General features: G+C 40.9%; 1 protein-coding gene across 3 annotated transcripts in view; it reads right to left on the bottom strand.

Annotated features, from left to right (window-relative positions):
* The window catches only part of Col14a1 (collagen type XIV alpha 1 chain), a 186,503-nt gene that overhangs the window by 149,148 nt on the left and 14,146 nt on the right, over positions 1-23,209 (bottom strand). For all 3 annotated transcript variants that reach the window (XM_038343529.1, XM_038343530.1, XM_038343531.1), the window contains exons 2-5: positions 18,159-18,283; positions 11,585-11,701; positions 7,788-7,931; positions 3,885-3,974 (exon numbers count right to left, since the gene is read on the bottom strand). In XM_038343529.1, coding sequence (XP_038199457.1) covers positions 3,885-3,974; positions 7,788-7,931; positions 11,585-11,701; positions 18,159-18,246 — 439 coding nt within the window. In that variant the 5' untranslated portion in view covers positions 18,247-18,283. The remainder of the gene's footprint in view (positions 1-3,884; positions 3,975-7,787; positions 7,932-11,584; positions 11,702-18,158; positions 18,284-23,209) is intronic.

The following is a 23,209-nucleotide window of genomic DNA, read 5'->3' as shown; positions in this document are numbered from 1 at the left end:
GAAAAGGAGAATTCTAGCCTCTAGTCTCCAGTTCTCTCGTTAGAGCAGAGAACATAAGGAGAAAAAGGAGGGCTTTTTCTAAGCCTTACTGTCTAAGGCAGTAGTGTGGGAAAGCACCTGATCTCACGTGATTCCAGAAGCTAAGTGGATCCAGTCCTTTAGTACATGGTAGGGAAAGAGAGGCTAGATGGGCTTAATTGGGGAAAAAATGAGCAGAAAAGAAAGAAACCTTAAGTTTCTTTTCCTATCTAGCCCATAATCTTTTCCAATCTGGTTCTGCTTTCTTACACAAAATGCCAAAAATAACTAGAGAAAGCTGTTTGGACAGCCATGGGGAAAGAACCATTCGTGTCAACGAGCCAGCGCTGTGCTCAAAGGCAAATACCACTGCTGTTTGCAAGCTGGCTTTGGAGCATTAAGGGGATGTGTGCAGCGTATTAAAATTAAGTGACTACTTCACAGCACAGGAGTTTCAGCTAAACATCCGAGCTCCTTGCATTTAAGCTAAAATTTTGACATATGCGAGAGAGAACTGCTTCTGATATACTCTCAGCATAAATGCTCACGCGGGAAGAGTGTAGATTGATGGGAAAACAAGAAACGACATAGTTCGATGTGAGTCGTGGACTATCTCATCCTGAGAGAGGCGTAAGCTAAGTCTTAAGAGGAACCATGAGTGGTTAGTGCCTCCCCCCCCCCCCCGCTCCCATTTCTCCCCCTAGAAACCCTAAAGCTGGCCTGCATTGTTTTTTTTTGTTTTGTTTTTTTGTTTTTTTGTTGTTGTTGTTGTTTTTGTTTTTGTTTTTTGAGACAGGGTTTCCCTGTAGTTTCTAGAGCCTGTCCTGGAACTAGCTCTTGTAGACCAGGTTGGCCTCGAACTCAGAGATCCGCCTGCCTCTGCCTCCCGAGTGCTGGGATTAAAGGCGTGCACCACCACCACCTGGCTACTGGCCTGCATTGTTAATAACCTACTTTCTTTCCTTCTTCCCAAGCTCCATTTGTCTTTTTCTCACCCCGTAGCCCACGCTGACAGGGAACTCGTTATGTAACCCGAGGTGGTCTCAGACTTTCGGCTCCTTCTGCCTCCACCTCCCTGAAGCATTGGGACCTCGAGGGTTTCTGGCATTTATTCCACACAGAGACTATAAGACAATTCTCTCCTACAGTCTGAGCTTTGCTAGAGTCCTCACAGGCCTGCAGGCACCTCACTTGAGAATAATCCCACCTGTCTTCCTTCGAGTCTCCCAGGAGTTCTGGCCCCCACATGGGTCCTGATTGCTACCATACACCTGCCTGACCGTGGCTTCAGGAAAGTCACTCAGGAATGTATCTCCATAGAGATACATAGAGTACAGGCACTGTGGCCGGTACAATCCTCAAACACTTCGCATATTTCTCAGAACATGTCACCCTCAGTCTTTTGTTATTGTCTTCTTCGTCTTCCATTCCTGTAACTCAGTCCTGGGTTTTGAAAGGACAAGAGGAAGGTGTTTAAGGCAGAGAATAGAAAGAGTAGAACTATGTAGTAATATGCAGCTAAAGTTAATAAATTCTGAAGCCAAATGAATGCATAGATTTTTATCTCAAATATTCTCTAAGCATAAGCAGGCAAAGAATGCTAATCCAAATCTTACCTGGGAACTTTAAAAAAAAAAAACCCACCACATTAAAATATTAATGGATGTACTTTAACACAAAGAAACAGAAACATGCAAGTCAAAAACTGATGGATTGGTAGTACAGGGTATCTCTTAGTAGTAAAATATATGCCGGGCGTGGTCAAGGTCCTGGGTGGGTTCAATTCCCACTGTCCCCACGTCATCGCAAAAAAAAATGATTAAGGAAAAGAAAGACTTTGTTTTTTAAGGCCGAATAATGTTGGAAGGAAGGATACTTTACCAACACCCTTTGTTTAACTTTCTCATTTCATGTTGAAGCACACTAATATTTTGCATTCTCAAGTTAACCTACATTAAAAATGAATGACAAAACGCGGTGAATAGTGAATACGAGCCCTAACACAAGCTTTCTTCATCCCAGGACAGCTCTCTCTCCCTGAGCTACATCCCGACCCCACTCTCCTTCGTGTTACAGCTTTTTATTTTGAGACAGTGTCTCGCTAAATTTCCCAGGTTTGCCTTTTACTCATGATGCACCCCGGGCAAGTCTTGAGCTCGCAATCCTCCTGCCTCAGCTTCCAAAGGATCTGGAATGACTGATGTGTGAAATCAGGCCTGGTTCCCAGATCTTTCTGGATCTCATTTCTATACCGTACGCTACAAGCAAATATCAAACCGTAATTAGCAGGCTGTGTGTCTGTCTACTCTGCCTGTCTTGTAATATGTACGGATGAGCAACTCTAAAACGATTTCTATGGTTGCACATATAAATAGAAAAATTTAGGATACTGAGACCCGTGTTTCTCACTTTGAGGTTCGAAACATTTTTTTAAAAAGCAGGCTTAAATGAGCTGTGTGAAATGGGCTTGAGATAAAATACAAGATGTAACAAAATAAAATAGGAGACATAACTGGTAGACAGAAAACAGTGTGATACCCTGAAAGCATTGTAAGGATTGTTGGCATGTGCTACAGCGATCTTGTAGACTTGTAGACTTTGTTCAGTTTCATATGCATCTTAAATCTTAATACAATCATATCAAAGAAATACAAAAGAATGAACATTCCCCAGGTTGGTAGGAGGGTAAAACAAATATAAAGAGAACAGAAACCATAAAGGAAAAAGAACATGAAAACTGTGGATATATATATATATATATATATATATATATGAGTGTGTGTTATATAGCATAATATAAATATATACATATATAATACAACATATAGAAAGAAAAGAAATAAATTGTACATCCAAAATGATCAGTAATCTCAGCAAATTTTAGCAAGCACAGTTATAAATAAACATAATGATTGTGAAATAGAATATTCAAATGCCGTGCAATCTCTCCATAAGATTCCCCGGGATAAACCTAGGAACACAAGTATAGTGACAGTTAAAAACAATGGATTGTTTTGTGACTATGCCCAGTAATGAGGGTACGATGACATTTATTTTAGACACTGCAGCTTTGAGACAAATATTAAATGACTAGTAACAAAAAGGATCATTTGAAATAACAAAAGTGAATTTTCCCTAGAAAAGAAAACTCTCATTATGTGTCACCAGCGTTACAAGTATTTAAAATAGCCAGTTTCAAATAGAAGTGGACAAACATTAGTGAGGGAAATTAAAATACATTTTTCTCAAGGACATGTGGATTGAATCTAACTGCTGGCCATATTTAAGTAATAAAACACCTCAACAAACTTAAAAATATCCCTGCATACCACATTCTCTGAACATAGTGCAATAAAGTTGGACACTAATAACAAATGAATATGTTTAAGATCACCACATGTTTGAAATTAATAACTTATTTGAATTAAGTCATGAATTAAAGAAGACAACCTAGTAGAAATTATAAAATATTAATGCTATACGTCAAAATATGGGATAGGACGTAAGCAGAATTTGGTTAGTTTTAAAAATACATAGCATGATGGAGGAAGGGCACAAATGAGAACGTAGCGGAAGAGACCACAAACTCCTGCCCCCTGGAAGTATCCACAAGGGAAATCGCTAAAGTGAAGGAGCAGCAGACACAAGGAATATGTCAGGACAGCTTCCAAGTGGATGCTTGTTTAGTTGTAGAAAGGTGAACGGAAGAACCCCAACCAAATGCTGACAGCCATTGGGAAGGCAGAGAGAAAAGAGCCAATGGCAAACTTTATAACAGATTGCATGAAACAACAACATATGTTTCATCTGCACAATTAAGCCAACCACGCTGATTATTAAATTAATTAAACACATAAATGTCCTACCTTCTGGTGAAGTTGATTTACTTCCATTTCCTTTGTCCACAACCTTGACTCTGGGCTTTGTCGGATCCTTTCTTTTCTCTAAATCTTTAACTGGAAGAAAAAAGAAATACAGGAATGTGTGGTATTAATGGTTTTTTTTTTAAATGTGGTACATTTACACAATGGAGTATTACTCAGCTCTTAAAAACAATGAGACCATGAAATTTGCTGGCAAATGAATGGAACTAGAAAAGATCATCCTGAGTGAGGTGATCCAGACCCAGAACAACAAAGGTACTCACTCATGGGTGAATATTAGCCATAAAGTAAAGGATAACCATGCTACAATTCACAGACCCGGAGGAGCCAAATAACAAAGAGGGCTTAAGAGGTAACACATGGATCTACCAGAGAAGGGGAAATAGAATGGGCATCACAGGTGACTGGAAGAGAGGTGTGGATGAGGGTGGATGAATGGGGGGATCAGGAGGGAGGAAAGGCAGAGGGAGAGTACACGGAGACTCAACTGGAACCTGGGGGCATCTTTGGAATAAGCTAGAAGCCTAGAGCAAAGGAAACTCCCAGGAATCTATAAGGGTGAGCCTACCTAAGACTCCTAGCAATAGGGGATGCCAAGCCTGAATTGGCATCTTTTGTACCCAGGCAGAATTTCTACTGGAGGAATTGGGACACCAACCTAGACACAACCCCTTAGATCTACCATTTGTCCTGCCTATAAGGAAGTACTTGGGTAAAAGATGGGGAAGAAATCATGGGCGTGACCAATCAATGACTGGCCCAGCCTGAGACCCATACCATGAGAGGGAGCTCACCCCTGAGGGCCAGGAGCCAGAAGCGGAATACCCCAGAACCCTAGGATAGAACCAACACGACTAGAAAAAAATATTAAATGAAATAATTCCTAATGATATTCTGCTGTATTCGTATATTAGTGCCTAGCCCAACAGAGAGGCTTCATCCAGCAACTGATGGAAACAGCAGAGACCCATAGTCAAACATTAAACAGAGCTTGGGGAATGGAGAGGAAGAGGGGGAAAAGGAGTGTAGGAGCCAGTGGGGCCATGGCCACCACAATAAAACCCATAGAATCAACTAATCTAGGGTCATAAGGGCTCACAGAGACTGAACTGAAAACCAGAGAGCCTGCAAGGGACTGACCTAGGACCTATGCATTACTGTCACAATTGTGTAACTTGATCTTCTTGTGAGACTCCAAGCAGTGAGAGAGAAGCTATCTCTAACTATGTTGTCTGCCTTCGGGACCCTTTTCTCCAACCAGATCGCCTCATCCAGCCTTAAGAGAAGAGGGGATACCTCATCTCACCGCAACTTGATATACCACGGCTGGCCCTTGATATCCATGGGAGGCCTGCCATTTCCTGAAGAGAATCAGAAGAGGAGGAATAAATGGGTGGGGGAGTTGAGGGGGAACTGGGAAGAGAGAAAAGAGGGAAAACTTTGGCTGGGAATGTAAAAACAAAAAAATAAATAAATAAAATATCCAATGTGTTTATAACTAAAACCCCTGCAAAACCAAAAGGTATGAATAGACACTAGTACCACAGCACAAAGTCCTTTCCAAATGTCGGACCTGATATGTTCTTCAACCTAGTCACAAGGTATGAAAAGTCCTTAGGGCTTAGGTCAAGGGTGTACCATAGATAAATGTATCAGTTTATCACTTTGACACTTCAGACAGCTGTACAACTGATATCTTCCTCCCAAGCTTAAAAAAAAATGCTTCTCTAACATTTTCTTCATAGCTATAACCCACTGGTTAGGTGTGCATGCTTACTTATGATAACGTAAGTAGGCCTAATGAAACCCACCGGGTTGTCAAATGCAGAAATAAAATTCAATAAAACATCAAAGCAGAAGGGGGTCCTGCAGGGATGAGGAAGGGAATCAGTGGGAGTGGGGTGGGCCATGAAAAGGTAATGAGACGCTGATATGATAAAAATTATGAACATGTATGAAAATGTCACAATGAAAATCATTTTGTATAATTAACCTTTACTGATAAAAATGACAGAAATAGTCTTGAGAGTTAGATGGTGTGCTTGTCACTTTAAGGAGACAGTATTCAGAGGCTGGAAATGGCCCCCATTCCTTTGGTACACTCCTGGCCACCTGCAACGTTAGTTTAATGCCCCACTGCTCTCTAGGCTGGACACTCTGTAGCAACCCGCCTGCCATTCCTCGGTTCTTTAAGCTTCCAAAGCTTTCAAGACCACCACCAAACATCAAGACAATGACAAGATCTGCCATTTAGTTGTTTCATCTGCTTGAAGGAAGTGAGCAGATGTGTTGGCAGGGTCAGCTGCATAGGGCATATAATTTTGCCAACCATCCTTGCCATCCTCCCCAGGAGATGGTCCCACTGGTCCTCACTCTGTCTTTCCCCTGCCTTTCCCCTGGCTTCTTTGCCTTTGCTGAAAGGGTCCCATTTTCATCTGCTCAGGGCTTACTGCCTCTAGTAATTCTGTCTTTAAAACCCTCCTTGTCTTCCTGACACCAAGAAATTTAATTTCAACCTAGGAACAATAATTTAAATTTTAAGATACTTTAATCTTACTAGGTGCATTAATCGAATTTTACACCCGTCTTCAGACCCCATTCTCTGGATTCTTAATCAAGTGTACTGACTTTTTAAAAAAAAAAAAATCTTTGTTCTCAGTTTTTGCAAAGATATAATTGCATTTTTTTTTCCTATTTCACTACCCTATCTTTTATATTCCTGTCTTTGGATTCTTTTTCTCCTTTCATTCCTGAAACATGACCTTATACTAAAGCGGCCTTGCATCTCTGCCTATAGTTTTATCGTCCAACAATTTAAAATCTCATCCTTTCTGGGCTAATTTCCAAATCTACATCGTTCACCCCACCCACACTTGGGCTATGACCCAGGCCACTTACATTTTCTGAAATAAGATGCATCTGTCGGTTTAATGTGAGGGAAAACTGCGTTAAGAAAGGCTAGCGGGTGTACAGGAATCCGGGAAATAACAAGAATAATTCCAAACATGGGGATCTGCAGATCTGTTCCTGGAAAGGGAACACTACCGTGCCACTATTTAGATGGGCAGGCTGATTGGAGCAGAGGCCAATTTTTCTCCTTGGAACTCCAAGGAGAAAAGTTGGTGGCTTGGAAGCGCTCCAAACAGACCACAGCTCCAGCTTATATTTGAATTTTGAAAATCAAGTCTCGGGGGAGGTTGAGCCACAAGGTCGCACAGAAAGTGTAATGAATGTTGCGACCTTCAAGTAGGAAGAGAATCAGAAATAAATTGTCCTGTCAGGTGTACTGCTACCGTCTCCTGCCTCCTAAATTGTTACAGAAGTACCGGAAATGACGTCATGAGATGGTCTCCGCTGCATTTGCCTTTCCCTCACGCCTTCTCTCTCCTCCATCTCCCTCTTATTCCTTCCCTCTGTTTTTCTTTTTCTGAGACAGGTTTTTGTTTTGTAGATTAAGCTACCCTGGAGCTCACTGTATAGCCTAGGCTGTCCTGGAACGTGTAAGTCTCCAGCTGTTTGTTTGTTTTTTTCCAAAAAAAATGTGCTGCTTCTTTTTCTCCTATTTCCTGTTTCTCATCGACCTGAAGAGACATCATTTCCGGTACTTCCAGGAACAATTTCGAATGCTGGTGACTGGAGTACCAACAAAAGTGTGGGGTGGTGGGACTGACTTTAAACCGAAAACCTAAAAACCTCTAGATACCTTTTCGATGATGGGGGAAATCTCAAACAGTATTCCATGTCATCTGCACCTGAGGACAGGTAGACTCACTGAATGTCTTTGTTCAGAAGTCAAAAAGGCAAAATATCTCAAACACCTCGCTCATGCATGGAGTATTTTAAGCCCAGAGCCCCTGGTGGTACTTCAACACTGTCAATACCCACTTCTGAACTGGCCTTGAGCTGGTTTGCTTTCTTTGTCTTTATTGTAGGCGATAAGTTGAACCGTGTAATTCTGCTCTGGCAGAAGGCCTTGGATAATCGCTTTTGTTGCAGCGTTCTGCAGATTCAGCTGGTTGGTTTTCCCCCCTGGAATGAAATAGAAAGGTGAGTTCGTTTGAGGCCGCAAGTAATGACATGCTCTGAGAGCTTTTATTAACCACAATTTGAGACTGTTGGAAGGCAAAGACATTAATATTTTTAATTTTGGTTGTATATATTTACCAGGCACAGCGTGCTTTGATAGATATCAGACGGTAACACCGCTTGAAACACACATACCTAATACATGTGTGCACAGAGCAATATAATTTTCATCCTCATGTCCAACATATCCTGTCTGCTTTAGATATCAAATGGTTGCCCACGCTAGATAAAACCCAGTCACAAAAGACATTCATCAAATACTCAATCCCATTGATTATCTAAGGGAAAAGGTAGCACAGGATTGGAAAGCAGATTCTCAACATCAGATAGTCTTCAAAGAGAAGAGGAGTGAGTGCCTCTTGAAAGTGTGGGGTGTGTGGGGGGGGAACACAGGAGCTGGCTGAATGTTAGTAGCCAGGCTGGCATTGTTTTCCTCTGCTCCCTGGAGTGATACAAAGCATCCTTGAATCACCAATCATAATCATAAACTTAGTTATCTGAAATCTGGCCATCACTGCCTCAAGATGCAGAAGGAAGTACTCACTGACTGGCTACTTAAAAGACAGTTTGCTTCCTTAAAAAAAAAAAACTGCAAGATCCCCATCAAACTATACTGACAACTAAGGCTTTCTTGAAAATGTTTTTGGTTAAATCCTTATTTTTTATCAAAACTTCAAAAACACCTTTTTTCCCCCTAGAATTTCTGGCAGTAATTAACAACCTGAAATAAAGGGAAAGTTAATTCAAAATTCCTGTCCCTCTAATAGCCCTAGGAGAGGTATAAATTAATGTAGCACAGATTATAATAAATTTTAATTAAATTCCAACCAAATCTATATCTAGATCAGAAATGTTTCTTGCTATTATCCATGCTGCCTGCTGCCAAAGGACAAAACTGAGTTTTCTCTGACCAAAGCCCATTTCCTTAAGTGTTCAAGGTGTTAAGTTTTGTCTCATAAACCCTCATCATTTGAAACTTTATCTGTTGGAGCTAGTGAAATAGCTCAGTGGTTGAAAGAGCTGGCCGCTATTCCAGAGAACCAAAGTTTGAATCCCAGCACCCACATAGCAGCTCAAACCTGGCTGGAACTCCAGTCCAGGAGGACCCAGGGTCTCTTCTGGCATCCATGGGCACAGTATGCATGTGTTGTACAGACAGACACACATACATTTAAAACGTCAAAACTTAAGTCTCAAGAAAACCCCATCTTTTATAAAGTACACAAATAAATATTATGTAATCTATACTTTGCTAAAAAGAAGGTTTTTAGAAAGCTTTGTATATTACAGTCTCTCTTTGGAAGGCAGATATGTTGTTTTATTAAAAATTGTGAGGCTCCTATGATAAAATGAATGCTTTAAACTCTGTCTAGACCAGCATTTCCCAAATTTATTTGACCATTAAATCATTTTATTGTGTCACTGCTATTAGCACCCTGCAAAATACTATGGAACATTCTTTGGGAAAGATTGGCATAAAAAGAACTTGGACCATGATCCACAGTGGTAAAATCTCCATGAACATTAAATGTATTTATTATACTTTTTTATTTGCAATGTTAATCAGGTAGATTTTAGTGTATCTAAATGAACTAGTTTGCTTTGACCACAGTAATAAAGATAGTGGATAAAATAAACCTAATAGTCATTAAAAAATATTAAAAATTTAACTCACAATTTTATCACTGGAGATATTTCAATAAAAGTTAGGCATCTAGCTTTTGAGTGCACTGTCTCAGAGGGGATTGGAAGATCATGTTGAGGTTTGGTTCACAAGGCTCTTGAGTCAATTCTAAGGTCTGTGATCCCTCAGTGATGAGTGTTTGGGGTGCTTATAAATTTAGTATAATTAGCAATTAATCAGGAAAAATTAAAGTACTGATTGACTAAGAACTTATTTTCAGGGCCTGACACAGGGAATCCCCCAGTTCCTGAAGTTAATAACTTGTAATGAGTCTAAAGTGCTTAGTATTAGTGACTAAGCAAGAAGCTAGATGTTTTATCTACCTAGATTTGTTTTGAGATTTCTAAATCAAATCACGGATAATATGACACATTTGTGAATACAAAATCAGTTGAGAAATGGTCCTCCACAGAAGGAAGTCTAGCTTTCTGTACCCATCTTCATCACCTGTTATAATTATATTTATAAACACGTGTATCATGGCTAATCATTGTCAAGATGACTAGATCACAAAAGAGCTATGTGAGGCCCAGCTCTGTACACCTATGTGCAGATGCCTCTGTAGACGATTAACTGAGTTGGGGGGGGGGGTGGTACTTTAAGTATAGGAAGCAGCATTCTACGAGCTGGGGATCCAGGTCAGAATGAAAAGGAGAAAAAAGAGAAAGCAGCGAAGTGCAACATTGCCTCTCTCTCCCACTCTGCCACCAGGGCAGCTGGGAATCAAGCCGTTTCTCTTGGCAGCCCATGCCAACTGCCATGATGGACAGGAGTAACCAGGGACTCACCCTCTGAAACTGGGAGACAAAATAAACCTTTTCTCCCTTGAATCGCTTGTGCCAGGCATTCTACCACAGCAGCTAGTAACCGCTACGTGAAGGTCATGAGGTTACCAAGTAACCGATGCATGGAGGTCATGAGGTTTCTAGAGAGTTCTCATGTACTTGTGTGTAAGGATGAGAACTGAGAGACTTCCTGAGGAGCACCCCTGCGGCGACGGTCCCTTAGCAACACTCTATGGCAGGACTTTCGGTATGTGTGCTTTTTAGTTCCTTTGGCCTTCACAATCAGGACTCCCCAAACTCCAGTTTTACAGGAATCCTTCAGGGGAGGTTTTAACAGTTCAGATTGAGTCAGAAGTTTGGGGCTGGGATCTCATATTTTGTATTTGAAATAAGCTTCTGGGAAATGCTGTGTGCACGACCACAAAGCTCCAATGTTGTTTCATACATCCTACAGAAGAAACTGGGGCTCTCAGAGGCTAAATAACCCGTCCAGACATCGCTATTTCTAACAGAAGTATAATTAGAGCTTAAGAAATCCACTGTGGATTCTCTGAATCTCTGTGACACCCATTCAATTCCCCTACATGCCCTGCCTTGATTGACTTTATCTTTATAATAGAACTATAAAACATGAAAATGAAAACTTTGCCCATAATTTAATCACAATTTTATAGCACACCTTTATGTAATGACCAATAAATCTGTTCAGTTGGTGTTTCTCCTGTTGCACTGTGTTTTCACAATGTCTAGTTGACCTTTATAATTTTTATGTGTAATTGCTAAGTATCATTCAATAAAGTTCATTAGTTATAACCTATTCAAACAGGCGCAACAATTGTACACTCGAGTGTAGTGTATCTTTACAGCATCCGTGGATCAAAAGTATTTATTATATGTTGAAATATGGGTGGGGGGATTTTTGATGTTCTGGAAATTCTGACCTAAGGAGACTCAATCACAGCTGAGTCCAAGAGCCAGCCCTTATATTATTTCCTTGATGAGAGGAGAATTGCCCAGTTCAAAAACTAAACCACACACTCCTAAAGCAACACTCAGCACTACATATTTTTAACCATCCGTGTGTAAAAAGCACAACCAGCCCCAGATAATAAAGTGGTTGTCTTTACCTGAAGCTGGAGCCACGAGTAGTTTGTATCCACCAAATTTCCCTCTGGGAGCTTTCCATGAAATCTGTATACTGTCGTGGGATATTACATTGTATCTTAACCTTGTGGGAGGAGCCACTGAAAAGGAAAAACAAAATGGTTTAGAGGTGGAAACATTTAAGTTAAAATTGAAAACTCAAAGCAGCATGACCGAACCACACAAGAATTCATCAGCCTCAAAAGCTGTTCTTTCTACAACCCCAGCAATGAATCACTCAGCGTGGGAAATATGACAACGGGGAGAGTGTGTGCTTTTTCTCCCAAGGGACACCCGTTGGTCAGACAGCACCGACCTGAGACATAGGGTTAGAACTGAATATATCTCGTCTCCTTTAGAAACCAAAGCCAATGCTCCAAACTGATTTCATTTTGTTTCAAGGATGTATTTCCCTACTTGGAACATGAAAACTTCTCTGCCTTACTGGGACCATTGAAAGTATGACTTTACGTTTTCCGCTATGGGCATCAAATGGTTTTAATGATGCAATATTTGAAGAAACTATTTCAGGCATGTTATGGTAATAAAATATTCAATGTAAAACATTTGAGAGGGGCTGGGGACGTGGCTCAGTGGTTAAGAGCAGGTGCTGCCTTTGCACGCGACCCAAGGTCAGTTCCCAGCACCTGTATCAGGTGGCTCACAACCACCTGTAACTCCAGCCCCAGGGGATCTGAAGGCATTGTCTGACCTTGACAGGAACTTGAACTCATCTGTACACACACACACACACACACACCTAATTAATTTATTAATTTATTTTAATATAATAAATAAAACATTAGAGGTAGGGATCATAAGGAAATGGTTCAAATGCAAGATCAGTTTTTTGTAAGCTCTGATCTACTCTTCTGGAGAAGCTGATTTATGCGGATCAGGTAGGTTGCATAGATGATTCAGGCGACAATATTTGATCTTTAGTAGCCTCACAAAGGCGTTTAGATCTCTTTACTTTCACGTAAATCATTAAAACTTTATAATAGGTTTCAAAACCCTCTGTAAATGCCCCAGGGTTCCAAAAGAAGTCTTTTGGCATGGGGATATGTGCTATATAATATCCAAATAAAGTTTTTCACTAGTAGAATGTCAGGATTCATTATCTGCTTTGTGCCCAGCCTTCTTTCCTTTCTTTGGGACCCAGGGTTAGGGAAGGAGGCAAGCATTCATAGAAGACATGAAACATAATACGAGCTCAGACATAAGTTTGATTCCCAGTTCTGTCATTGATCAGTTAAGCAGCCTGAATTCAGTGATCAGTTCCTACAAAGCCAGTTTCCTTACTTTTAGAAAACGTGATACTTTCTACAAAGCCTGGACCATAACTTTAAATAGATTAATTGATTCATTACGATGGTCAATAAAAATGTCTTCCCCTTCCTCTCCCTTTAGCTAATGATGGAGTTTAAAAACTCATTTAAATCCTCACAAACATTTGTTACCAGTCTGACTTTAGAATAAAGGAACCAAGGAATAGCTGCTGAAAACTTTGTTCAAGTTCACACACTGGGGAAGGACAGCCCCAAGTGAAATCTATGCACTGCTTCACACACACACACACACACACACACACACACACACACACACATATTAACAAATCACCCTCTACTGAGCTTGATGAACAAAAATTTAATTCTCATCCTGGTTAGTTTTTTGTCAACTTGACACAAATGACAGTCACTTGGGAAGGGTGGGCTCTCAATTGAGAACATGCTTTCATAAGACTGGCCTATGGGAAGGTCTATCAGGCATTTTTTTTGATTAATGATTGATGTGAGAGGACCCAACTCACAGTGGGTGGTACCACCTTTGGGCTGATGGTCCTGAGTTCTATAATAAAGCAGGCTGAGCAAGTCATGAGGAGCAAACCAGTAAGCAGCACGTCTCCATGACTTCTGCATCAGCTCCTCCCTCCAGGTTCCTGCCCTGGGTACCTGCCCCGCCTTCCCTCGGTGATGAGGGAATGACCCGAGAGTTCCAAACTGAAATGTTGCTTTTGTCTGTGGTGTTTATCACAGCAACAGAAACCCAAGCTGAGGCACCATCCTCAAACTACCCAGGCATGTGGAATCAGTGAGCCCTGAAGGACACGTCTCAAGAATAAAACATCTTTAGACTCATCCTTAACCATGTATAAGTAGAGAGCGCCATTTACAGCGCAACAAAAGCATTAGTTTCATAGTTTCAACTTGAGACAATGGAAAAAGTTTGGCTAATGGGAGAACACGATTTTACCACAAGAACAGCTCTTTTAGTGCTCAGCATGTTAACGTACAAAGAAAGTCTTTTTCTAAGTCTTCAACTCAGAAGCAAAAATCTATGTGTAGCTGCATTTTATCACCTATGAGAAACATTACAAATACGAATTAGAAGTTTGAAACAGCATTTCTGAGTTCAGTCAAATCAGTGGGTTTCATTTATCACTCAAAAGCTTTCGCATGACTGTACCGGTGAGAAAAGCTACCTGGGACCCAGGAGGCTAGAAAGGACAGCAAGCAGCTGGGAGCTTTGATCTAAGCCAACCAATCCTAAGCGGTTCCGTGGACTCTGCTGGCATGTCAAGTGTGCTGACATCTCAAGGAGAGCAAAGAAGCTAACAGCGATTGGGATTGCTAGGCTAGACAGTAGATATGTAAAAGAGTTCCTGTGTAGGCCGCTATCCTTTGAATACTGTGCGAGTTCCTGGTCCTCGGCATCTCTTTAGACAACAGCTAAGTTTCTAAGCTGCCAGCGGAAAACAGTGGGGAGAGCATGGGCTGTGCTGTTTATGAAATGCAGATGGTCGTCTAGAAGCCAAAATGACAAGGCTTCCATTGACCTTCTCAAGAAAACGAAATGAGAGGCAAATGGCACAACGAAGTCCAGCAAAGGTCAGCTCTTGAATTTAATTTAAAAGTAGATCACATGACCACCATCCCATCATGACAGTTAGAAGTCAGATCACACCTAGTGCCAACAGAAGCATAAATATTCTGATAATCGCGAAAAAAAAAAAAAACCCTTGGATAGACATGAAGCACACAGTTTTGCCTTTGGGGAGAAATACAGTGCAAAGAATAAATACGAATTAAGAGACAGTTCTAGATTTCAAAGTCAGCTCCCTCCTATCCCCAACCCCCACCCCCCCCCCTGCCTTTGGAAGGCACTGGGACTTGAGCCAAAGCAAGGGCAAGTGGAATTGACAGAAACACTGTAAAGAGTCACAGAAAAATAATTGCTCTTATCTCACACAACAAGAATCTATGTGGGTCTTTTTTCCCTCTACAAGCACAAAGGGCGTGCTTTCTGTATCATATACGCTGTCCTTAACTTCCAGAAGATGCTTGAGTGAGCTTCATTAAAAAGTTAATCTGTGTCGGCTCAAATACTAATCTTTTCAAATAGACAAAATCAAGTGTAAAGTTTTGTTTGGAGCACACACAGGGAGCGCAGAGGAAGCAAACAAGCTCTTCCATGGTGACATGAGATTAGGCTCAACAAAAAATACTTGTGTATACATGAGTTTCACCCCAAAGAGGAATGAGCAAGGCTATCCACTTATATCTTCTTCTTACTGAGGCTTGTTACCAAAAGCTCAGAGTGCTTTGTCTTACTGTGTTGCACTGTGCTTTGTTTGAACACAAGTTGGCAAACTTTCCATAGGAATCCATGGGAGGAAGGGCAATTTTATGTTATTCTATAATCTAATCTACCTGCTTATCCAATGAATAATTTTCTGCTGTTTCCTCTCTTCCTTCTCAGGCCTCTTCTATCTATCTATCTATCTATATCTATCTATCTATCTATCTATCTATCTATCATCTTTCTGTATGTCTGTCTATCATCTATCTATCTATCAGTCTGTATATTTTCAATTTTGTTCAAAGGAGGTTCACAATGTCTTTATGACTTTTAAGGGTCATGTCAAACATGGCCAACTCATAGAAGCTCATAGAATATAAAATCAATACAGTAAAGCAATTTGCATGTCTTTGCCTTGCTCAAAACATGTAACTGAGTGGTCATGGTAGAAATAAGATAAACTTTCTGGAAGTTCTCATGGATTTTCAGACACCAGAGTCCACGTGACATCTGAAGTTTTTTCTAACCTGGCTGTCTTAGCATGCAGCCATAATCTTCCATCCTTCACTTCCAGATACTGGAGCTCCCGGACTCTTTTTAGAGTTTCCTTGATTTCATCCTCTTCCTCTTCCTCTTCTTTCTTCTTCATTGGATACTTTTGATCAGCTATTTTTCTTCCACTGAACTCTTGTCTGAGATTGTTCTGCAGGCTTCATCGCCATCTTTCTGTGGAGCTACCCCTCTCTAGTAACACCTCAAGGGCCCCAAAGGTCTCTAGTTCTAACCATAAAGTACAATACAACTCAAGTAAAAACTCTCCTGTCCTAAAACTTTTCCTATAAACTCCATTAACTGTGTACCTACCAGGCCCAACTGTATGTCTCCCCAAAACCTAAAACCCCACATATTTGTCTAAGGTTGAACTCAGTATCTTGAACTTAAAATTCCCCCTTTGTCTGTTAATCTATTCAACATAAATGCCTTCTAAAATTCAAACCTTCTCTTGTAACCAAACATATGGAAGCAGTAACAACACAAGGAACAGAGCCAAATGTCCCATCCACTCAGGTCTCAGCCAAGGAGTTTCCGCATCACCTTGTGCATCCCCTCCCTCTCTTCTGCCTGCCTGCACACTTACTCAGCAAACCATCTCTGCTTACTCATCCCTTCTACCACTGGTTCCTGCATCCACGCTTTTCCCTTCAGCCACATCTCCTGCTTCAGACACCAATGCCCAGTTTAGGAACAATTGGATATTTTAGCAGCCAGACCTTCTTAATTATGCCTATGCCTGAAATTCATATGAGTCACAAGCACAGGTAGTGCTGTTACCAACATTATCATCTCTACAAAATAAAATTATTTGAAAATTAGCAACAGCTTAAATGTCTGTTTGGTTTCTGGCCTTTGCTTTTTTGTTACGGTCCCATGGGACATGCACTGTGATTATCCGTTAGTACTTCCATCTAGTGGCCAGGAAACTTCTTGATGAAGAAAAAAACTGTCTTACTCAGCAGAGCTCGTGAATCACAGGCACATAAAAGATGCCCCTTAACTGTTCATCTGAAGCAGAATCTGGCTCACAAGGTGGATCTGGTAGTTCATCCTTGAAGATACTGCATAGAGATGTCTACTCCAATCCACAAATGCAGGTTCTAAATTAACCAAAATCGGGATGGCACTGCTGAATGTTTTCATGACTTGCTTCGTTTGGACCTGGGTCTTGCATCGTGGAGTTCAGGGAGTAAGTTGCCTCCAAAAACCTTCTTTTGCCAGTGTACATAGGACAAGCAGAATCTGTCTCAGCTGTTCACTATGTGTTCGATGAAGTAGATGAAAATACAGTCGTCAATCCCAGGTGCACGACAGCTATTTGAACTTGCCGAGTTCCATTCCTTTTCAAACAGGTGTGCCTTGCTTTGAAGAAGCAGGGTGTGGTGGTTCATGCATTTGATTTTTGCAGCCAATTGCAGATATGAGACATTAACATTCCTAAAACTACCTCATTGCCTTCATGCATTTTGCTCTAGTGATGGATATTTCAGAGGTGGCAGTTAAGCTCCTGCAGAAACGTGTGTTTGTCTAGTTAAAGAGGCATTCATCCTGTGTGTGATGTGCACTGACTTCATGGATAGCACAATTCTGTGTAAAAGGCCAGACAGCAGTATCTTCTGCCACCCGAACGTAAAAGCAGCCATACACAATATGTAAACAAATGTGCATATAATACAAGTTTATCCAAACAGATAGTGGGCCAGATTGAGCCCATGGATGGTAGTTTGTCAACTACAGACTTAGAAGAAAAGGGGTTTGAAACAGTACATATCTTGCTAATATAAAGAGTAGATTTCACAAACTCTTTTTTTTCCAAAAGGCCAAAATAAAGTCACATAGTGGAAACCTCTACTAGACAATTAACAATCTTAAACTGTACTCAGTTTTAAGGAAAGAACTAAAAAAAAAAGGAATGAAACTTAAAGTGATATAAATATACTATAGGTCCCAGGTATGACAACCAGAACTCAGGAGACAGAGGAGGGTGAGTCTCTGTAAATTATAGGCCAGCATGGTATATAGAGAGAGTTCCAGGCAAGCCAAGGCTACACAGGAGTCTAGGTCTCCAAAAAATAAAATATATTATAGACTCTATGGGGAATAGATGGGGATACGATACACACATACGTAGAATCTATTGCTATTTATTAACCTAGCTGACCTGGCAACATGCAGATTTGATTTTCACAGATTCATCTCTGATGGCCTTCCAGCACCCTCTCTTCAATCAGCTTCTCCATAATGGCTATGCCCAGTTTCTGGTGACATGGTAACCCTGTATGGTTTGTTCCATTGCTACATTGTAAATAGTTGGTAAAAATGAATAAAAGCTGACGTATTTCCTGCCTGGGAAGACAGGTGAACCAACAAAAAGATAGTGAGGATGGAGAACCCAAGAGACCGGCTCCCAGGTCTTTCAGTTACCTTGACTCCGGACGATGGTGCAGAAGTAAGCAACCGCCAAAAAAGCCAGAAGCAGCCAGAACCGCATCTCACGCTGAAAAATCTTCATCTTACTTTCTGCCTTTTACATGAGGTGCAACAGCTGCCTGGAAACAGAGAGAGGATGGAAAATAAGTCTGTGTCGTCACCCAGGAGAAGCAAAAGGACCACTGTGGCTTAGAACTGTCAGAAAGTAATTAACTCCCTACAGTGCTGAGTATCTCATTCTCAAATACAAACTGACAGAAGAATGCTCTTTTCCCCCGGAAAATTCTATATTGTAGGTAATAGGAAGAGCTGGGTGTGGTGGCGTATACCTTTAATTCCAGGACTCAGGGGGCAAAGGCAGGCATATCTCTATAGGCTCAAGGATTGCCTGTCTACATAGTAAGTTTCAGACCAGGCAGGGCTACATAATGAGACCCTGCCTCAGAAAAGGAGGAAGAGGAGGAGGAGGAGGAGGAGGAGGAGGAGGAGGAGGAGGAGGAAGAAGGGGGAGGGAGGAGCCAATGGTCACAGAGTTCTACCCATAACCAAGAAGCTATCTGTAATCAATAACTGCTGACAAAGAAAAATCAGTTTTCTCCGATGGAGTTTCAGGGCAGGTCCCATGCCCAGGAGTGGTTGGCCAACACAAGAAAGATTTCAAACTGTTAATTTTGTAGATTTTTCTTGCTTGTTTATTTTGATTTGTTTTTATGGAGGTGTGTGTGTTTGTGTGTGTGTGTGTGTTGGCTTTTGCAAAGAAAGAGGGAAAAACATACATTTTGGTGGAGAGGGAGGTGGGGAGTACGTAGGATGAACTGGGAGAGGGAAAACATGATTAAAACATATTTTATGAAAAAAACAATTTTTTTCACTAAAGCAAAACTTTAAAGAAAAAGAAAGAGAGGTGGGGGCATTAGAATGGGGTGAGCGGCTCGGCTGTACTGTGTCTCTTCGGTAAGCATTATGTGGATTGGCTAGTCTGGCTGAAACAGGGTCTTTCCCAGTCGCGTGTCCGTCCTGTACCACCTCGCCCGTCGCCTTCCATCACCTCCAGAGCACAAATGAGTTCTACCTTTCTACCGGTGATCAAAGAGAGCTTGCTAATATGAGATCACTGCTCCATTTTCCCTTCATGGGTTGAATAATCTCCAGCCCTTTGATCTTTTCTTGCCGCTCTCTCATTTTCTAATATACACGAATCTGAAACTCTTCCAGATCTCTCTTTTTTTTGTGTTAGTGAAAGACGACGTACAAAAATAGAGGAAGGAGGGGGAATGTAGAGAAGGGAAGAAGGCAGAGGAAAAGGGGGGCGGAAAGATGGAGAGAAGGGATGGAGGGAGGGGAGAAAGGAGCTCTACTTGGTATTAATGTAAAAGGCCAGTCTATTGACCACAATTCTATTTTTGAATTATTACACTGGGGAAATTCTTAAGAGATTAAGGCAACATTCGTGTAGCCCCTGGCAAGATATCCGTGTGCCTATAAATAACCCCCCCCACCTGTGCTCTTGTAAGTAGTCATGATTAAACTAATTGGTTAATTATTCACAAGACATGATTGCAAAAGGGGACTAATTGGGTAGAAGGAGATCAGTTGGAGTGGGGAAGGGATCAGAGAGTGTAATGGGATGTAAAGGTGATTGAAATGGGTACGGTTATGAAAACATCATAATAAAAATCTCTTTATATACAATTTAAATGTGCTTTTAAAAACTGTAAAAAGATGTCTCAAAAGCCTTCTTCTGCTAGGGCATCTTCAGTCATCTATCCATTCACTTACTTTCTCCTCCATTTATTATATAAAATTTGCTCAGAAGAGCAAAGGCAACTTAACAATGCAAAGAGTATAAGATAAATATAAATACAGGCGATGGTGGTGCACGCCTTTAATCCCAGCACTTGGGAGGCAGAGGCAGGTGGATCTCCATGAGTTCGAGGCCAGCCTAGTCAACAGGCAGAGTTCCAGGACAGACTCCAAAGCCACATAGAGAAACCTTATCTTGAAACCACCACCCCCTCCAAAAAAAATACATATAAATACAGTGTATAAGATAAACTTTCCAGGTTTAAACCACACAGGCACAAAACACAGGGCTCTCTTTCCATTTCAATTTCAGATAAATAGTAAATAATTTGTGGTGTGTGTATGCTCTGTGAAATAGTTTTGACATATTGAGGAGCACCCTGAAGGTGTAGGCAGGGGAAAGAACCGTGGAGAGTTTTAAAAAACCTAGTTTAGATTCACTTTCTCAATCTTGATCAAGCTTCAGGGAGTCTGATGCCAGGCAGTGTATTGCTAGTTTATTTAAACACAATATAATTTGGAAAAAAAACTTGTTCTGGTGTAATACAATCCCCGGTGCACAAGGAAGTGCAGTTACATCAAAACTCAACTCAGTACATGTCATTTCTGGTTTGGTGATAAAATATCCTGACCAAAGGCGGCTTATGAAGAAAGGGTTTATTCAGTTTACAGTTCCGGATTACTGTCCATCATTGGGAGGGAGGTCTAGTCAGGAACCCAAACAGTTACATCACACCATTTCCTCACCTGCCTCCTGCCTGCTGGCTCTCATTCAACTTTCCCTGCCCTGTTGTAGCACAATTAATAAAAACTCAAAGACAGATACTGGGGTTCAACCTCAAGATCAAAACAAAACAGCCAGCCACTGGCTCTTACCGCTACCTCAGCCTGAAATGGCAATACTGCCTCCAGGAATTCTCAGAATGAGACTGTGTCTGAGAGCTGTCTCCTCTCATCTTATATTCCTCTCTTGTGCTGGGATTAAAGGTGTGTGTCACCACTGCCTGGTCTGTAAAGCTGACCAGGGCAGCTGTTTTACTCTCTGATCTTCAGGCAACCTTTATTTATTAAAATACAAATGAAATATCACTACCCCCTGTCTAGTTCAGGCCCTCGGCCTAGAGAGCACCAATGCCCACAACAGGCTAATCTTCCAATATCCATGTGCAGTCAAGACATTTCCAGAAGACAGTCCTGACCTGGTAATGTCTCCACTGAAGCTCTCTCCTCATTGGTTCGAGGGTGTAGACACAGGCTTCCCCCTGCCCCAGCCAAAAAGCTATCTGCAACTGATACCATTAGCAAAGAAAAATCCGTTTTCTCCAATGGAGTCTCCCTGAGTATATGGATCACACTTTCAGGGCAGGCCCTCAAGTCCAAGAGTAGCTGACCAAGGCAAAACAAACTCATTGATACTTTTGTGGACTTCTTGTCTCATTATGCTGAGGGCATTTTTTTTATCTTATTGGTTTCTTGTTTGCATTTTCATCTTGTGGAAGGAAGTGTACCTGTATTTCATTGTTTTTGTTTGTTTTAAAAGAGAAGAAAAGAAGAACATAAACTTTGGCAGGTAGGGAAATAGGGATGGTCTGGGAGGAAGTGGGGTAGGAGAAGAACATCAAAACATATTAAATAAAAATGTTTTCAGTAAAAAGTAAAGAAAAATCAGGACTTTAAATGCAAAAAAATAAAAATAGGTGTCACAGATACCAAAAATAATGTTTTACTGTAAGAAAACATAAGACTATAAACTTTTGCTCTTCTTTCTTTAGTGATGTATAAACATTTACTGGTGATAATAAAAGTCCTTTTTTAATACATTTGTGACAGGATCACAATTTATTTGTCAGTATTTGAAATTTTTAGGTTATTTCCAGAGTTCTCAAACATATATAAACATTGCACTCAACATCCTTTCTGAGATTGGTGTGCTTCAGCTTGACATAGAACATGGAACTGCTTGTTAAAAGAAGATATAAGTGTTATTTTGTCTTTTGAGACAGGGTCCCAAGAGGCTGGTTTTGAATTAATAATCTTCAGTCCAGGTTGGCTTTGAACTAATAATCTTCCTGTTTCAGGCTCCAAAAGGGTGGGACTGCAGGCACGTGCCACCACCCCGCCCTAAGATAAGGGTTTTTTAAGCTAATTACACATTGTTGTGTGGAAAGTTACACTGATTTCCCACTCCCACCGGCACCGAAGGACTACGCTGTACCGCTCCTTCAGTCCCAAGGGTTGTGTGTCGTCTGATTTGAGAGTAAGTGTGATTATGAGTCTTGTTTTCATTTGATTTCCGTAGCCAGTGGGGCTTAGTCACTTTTGCACAGCTATAAACAAAACATGGGGCAGAATAACTTAGAGAAAGAAATTATTTCTGCTGAGTTTCAGAGGTGTCAGTCAACCAGTACAGACAGAGGATGACGAATCAGAAGAACTTGATCACAGCAACAAAGCCCCAATAAGGGGGCAAGGGGATGAATGGAAAATTCCAGGGAAAGACAGAGCACCGAAGCACACACCCCAGGAACCCACTTCCTCCCACCAAGCAGGAACTCCCACCATCGCCCAGCCATCCATTTAAGTTTTAAATGTTCCAATGTATTAAACCACTGATTAACTCAAGGTCCACATGATCTAATTATGTCTGGAAACATACAGACACACCCAACGGTTGTTTTATTGTCTCCAGGACATTGTCTCAATACAGTTAAGATTAACATCTAACAATTAAGATGGACTATCTTAGGGGCAGGGGAGATGACTCAGTGGTTTAGAGAGCTTGTTGATCTTGTAGAGGATCTCGGTGCAATCCCAGAACCTACATAGTGGCTCACAAATGTCTATAAGTCACTCCAGTTCCAAGACTTTGGATGCCCTCTTCTGACCTCTTGGGGCACATGGTGCACACGTATGCACGCAGGCAAAACCCTCATACCCATAAAACAAAATAAAGAAATCAAAAAAAAAATTTTTAAAGCTTGACTATCATTTTAATGCAATATTTGGCATTCTTTGGCTATTTAATTTTTTAAACAAAATTCATGTCTTACACTTTTTTCTGAATTGTGAGAAACTTTTACCTACTATTTATTTTAACTGATATCACTTACACCATTTTTCTAGGTTGTTTTTTAACCTTTAAATTTTATTTAGTGGGTTTAGGGTTTGTTTGATGGTTAAGTTAAATCATCTGACCAAATGTTTTTCATCATGCTGTTCAATGTCACAGGGAAAATGACCTC

The sequence above is a fragment of the Arvicola amphibius genome, chromosome 9 (genome assembly GCF_903992535.2).
Source record: "Arvicola amphibius chromosome 9, mArvAmp1.2, whole genome shotgun sequence".
NCBI classification, from domain to species: Eukaryota; Metazoa; Chordata; class Mammalia; order Rodentia; family Cricetidae; genus Arvicola; species Arvicola amphibius.
This window is presented reverse-complemented; position numbering and strand designations above follow the sequence as displayed.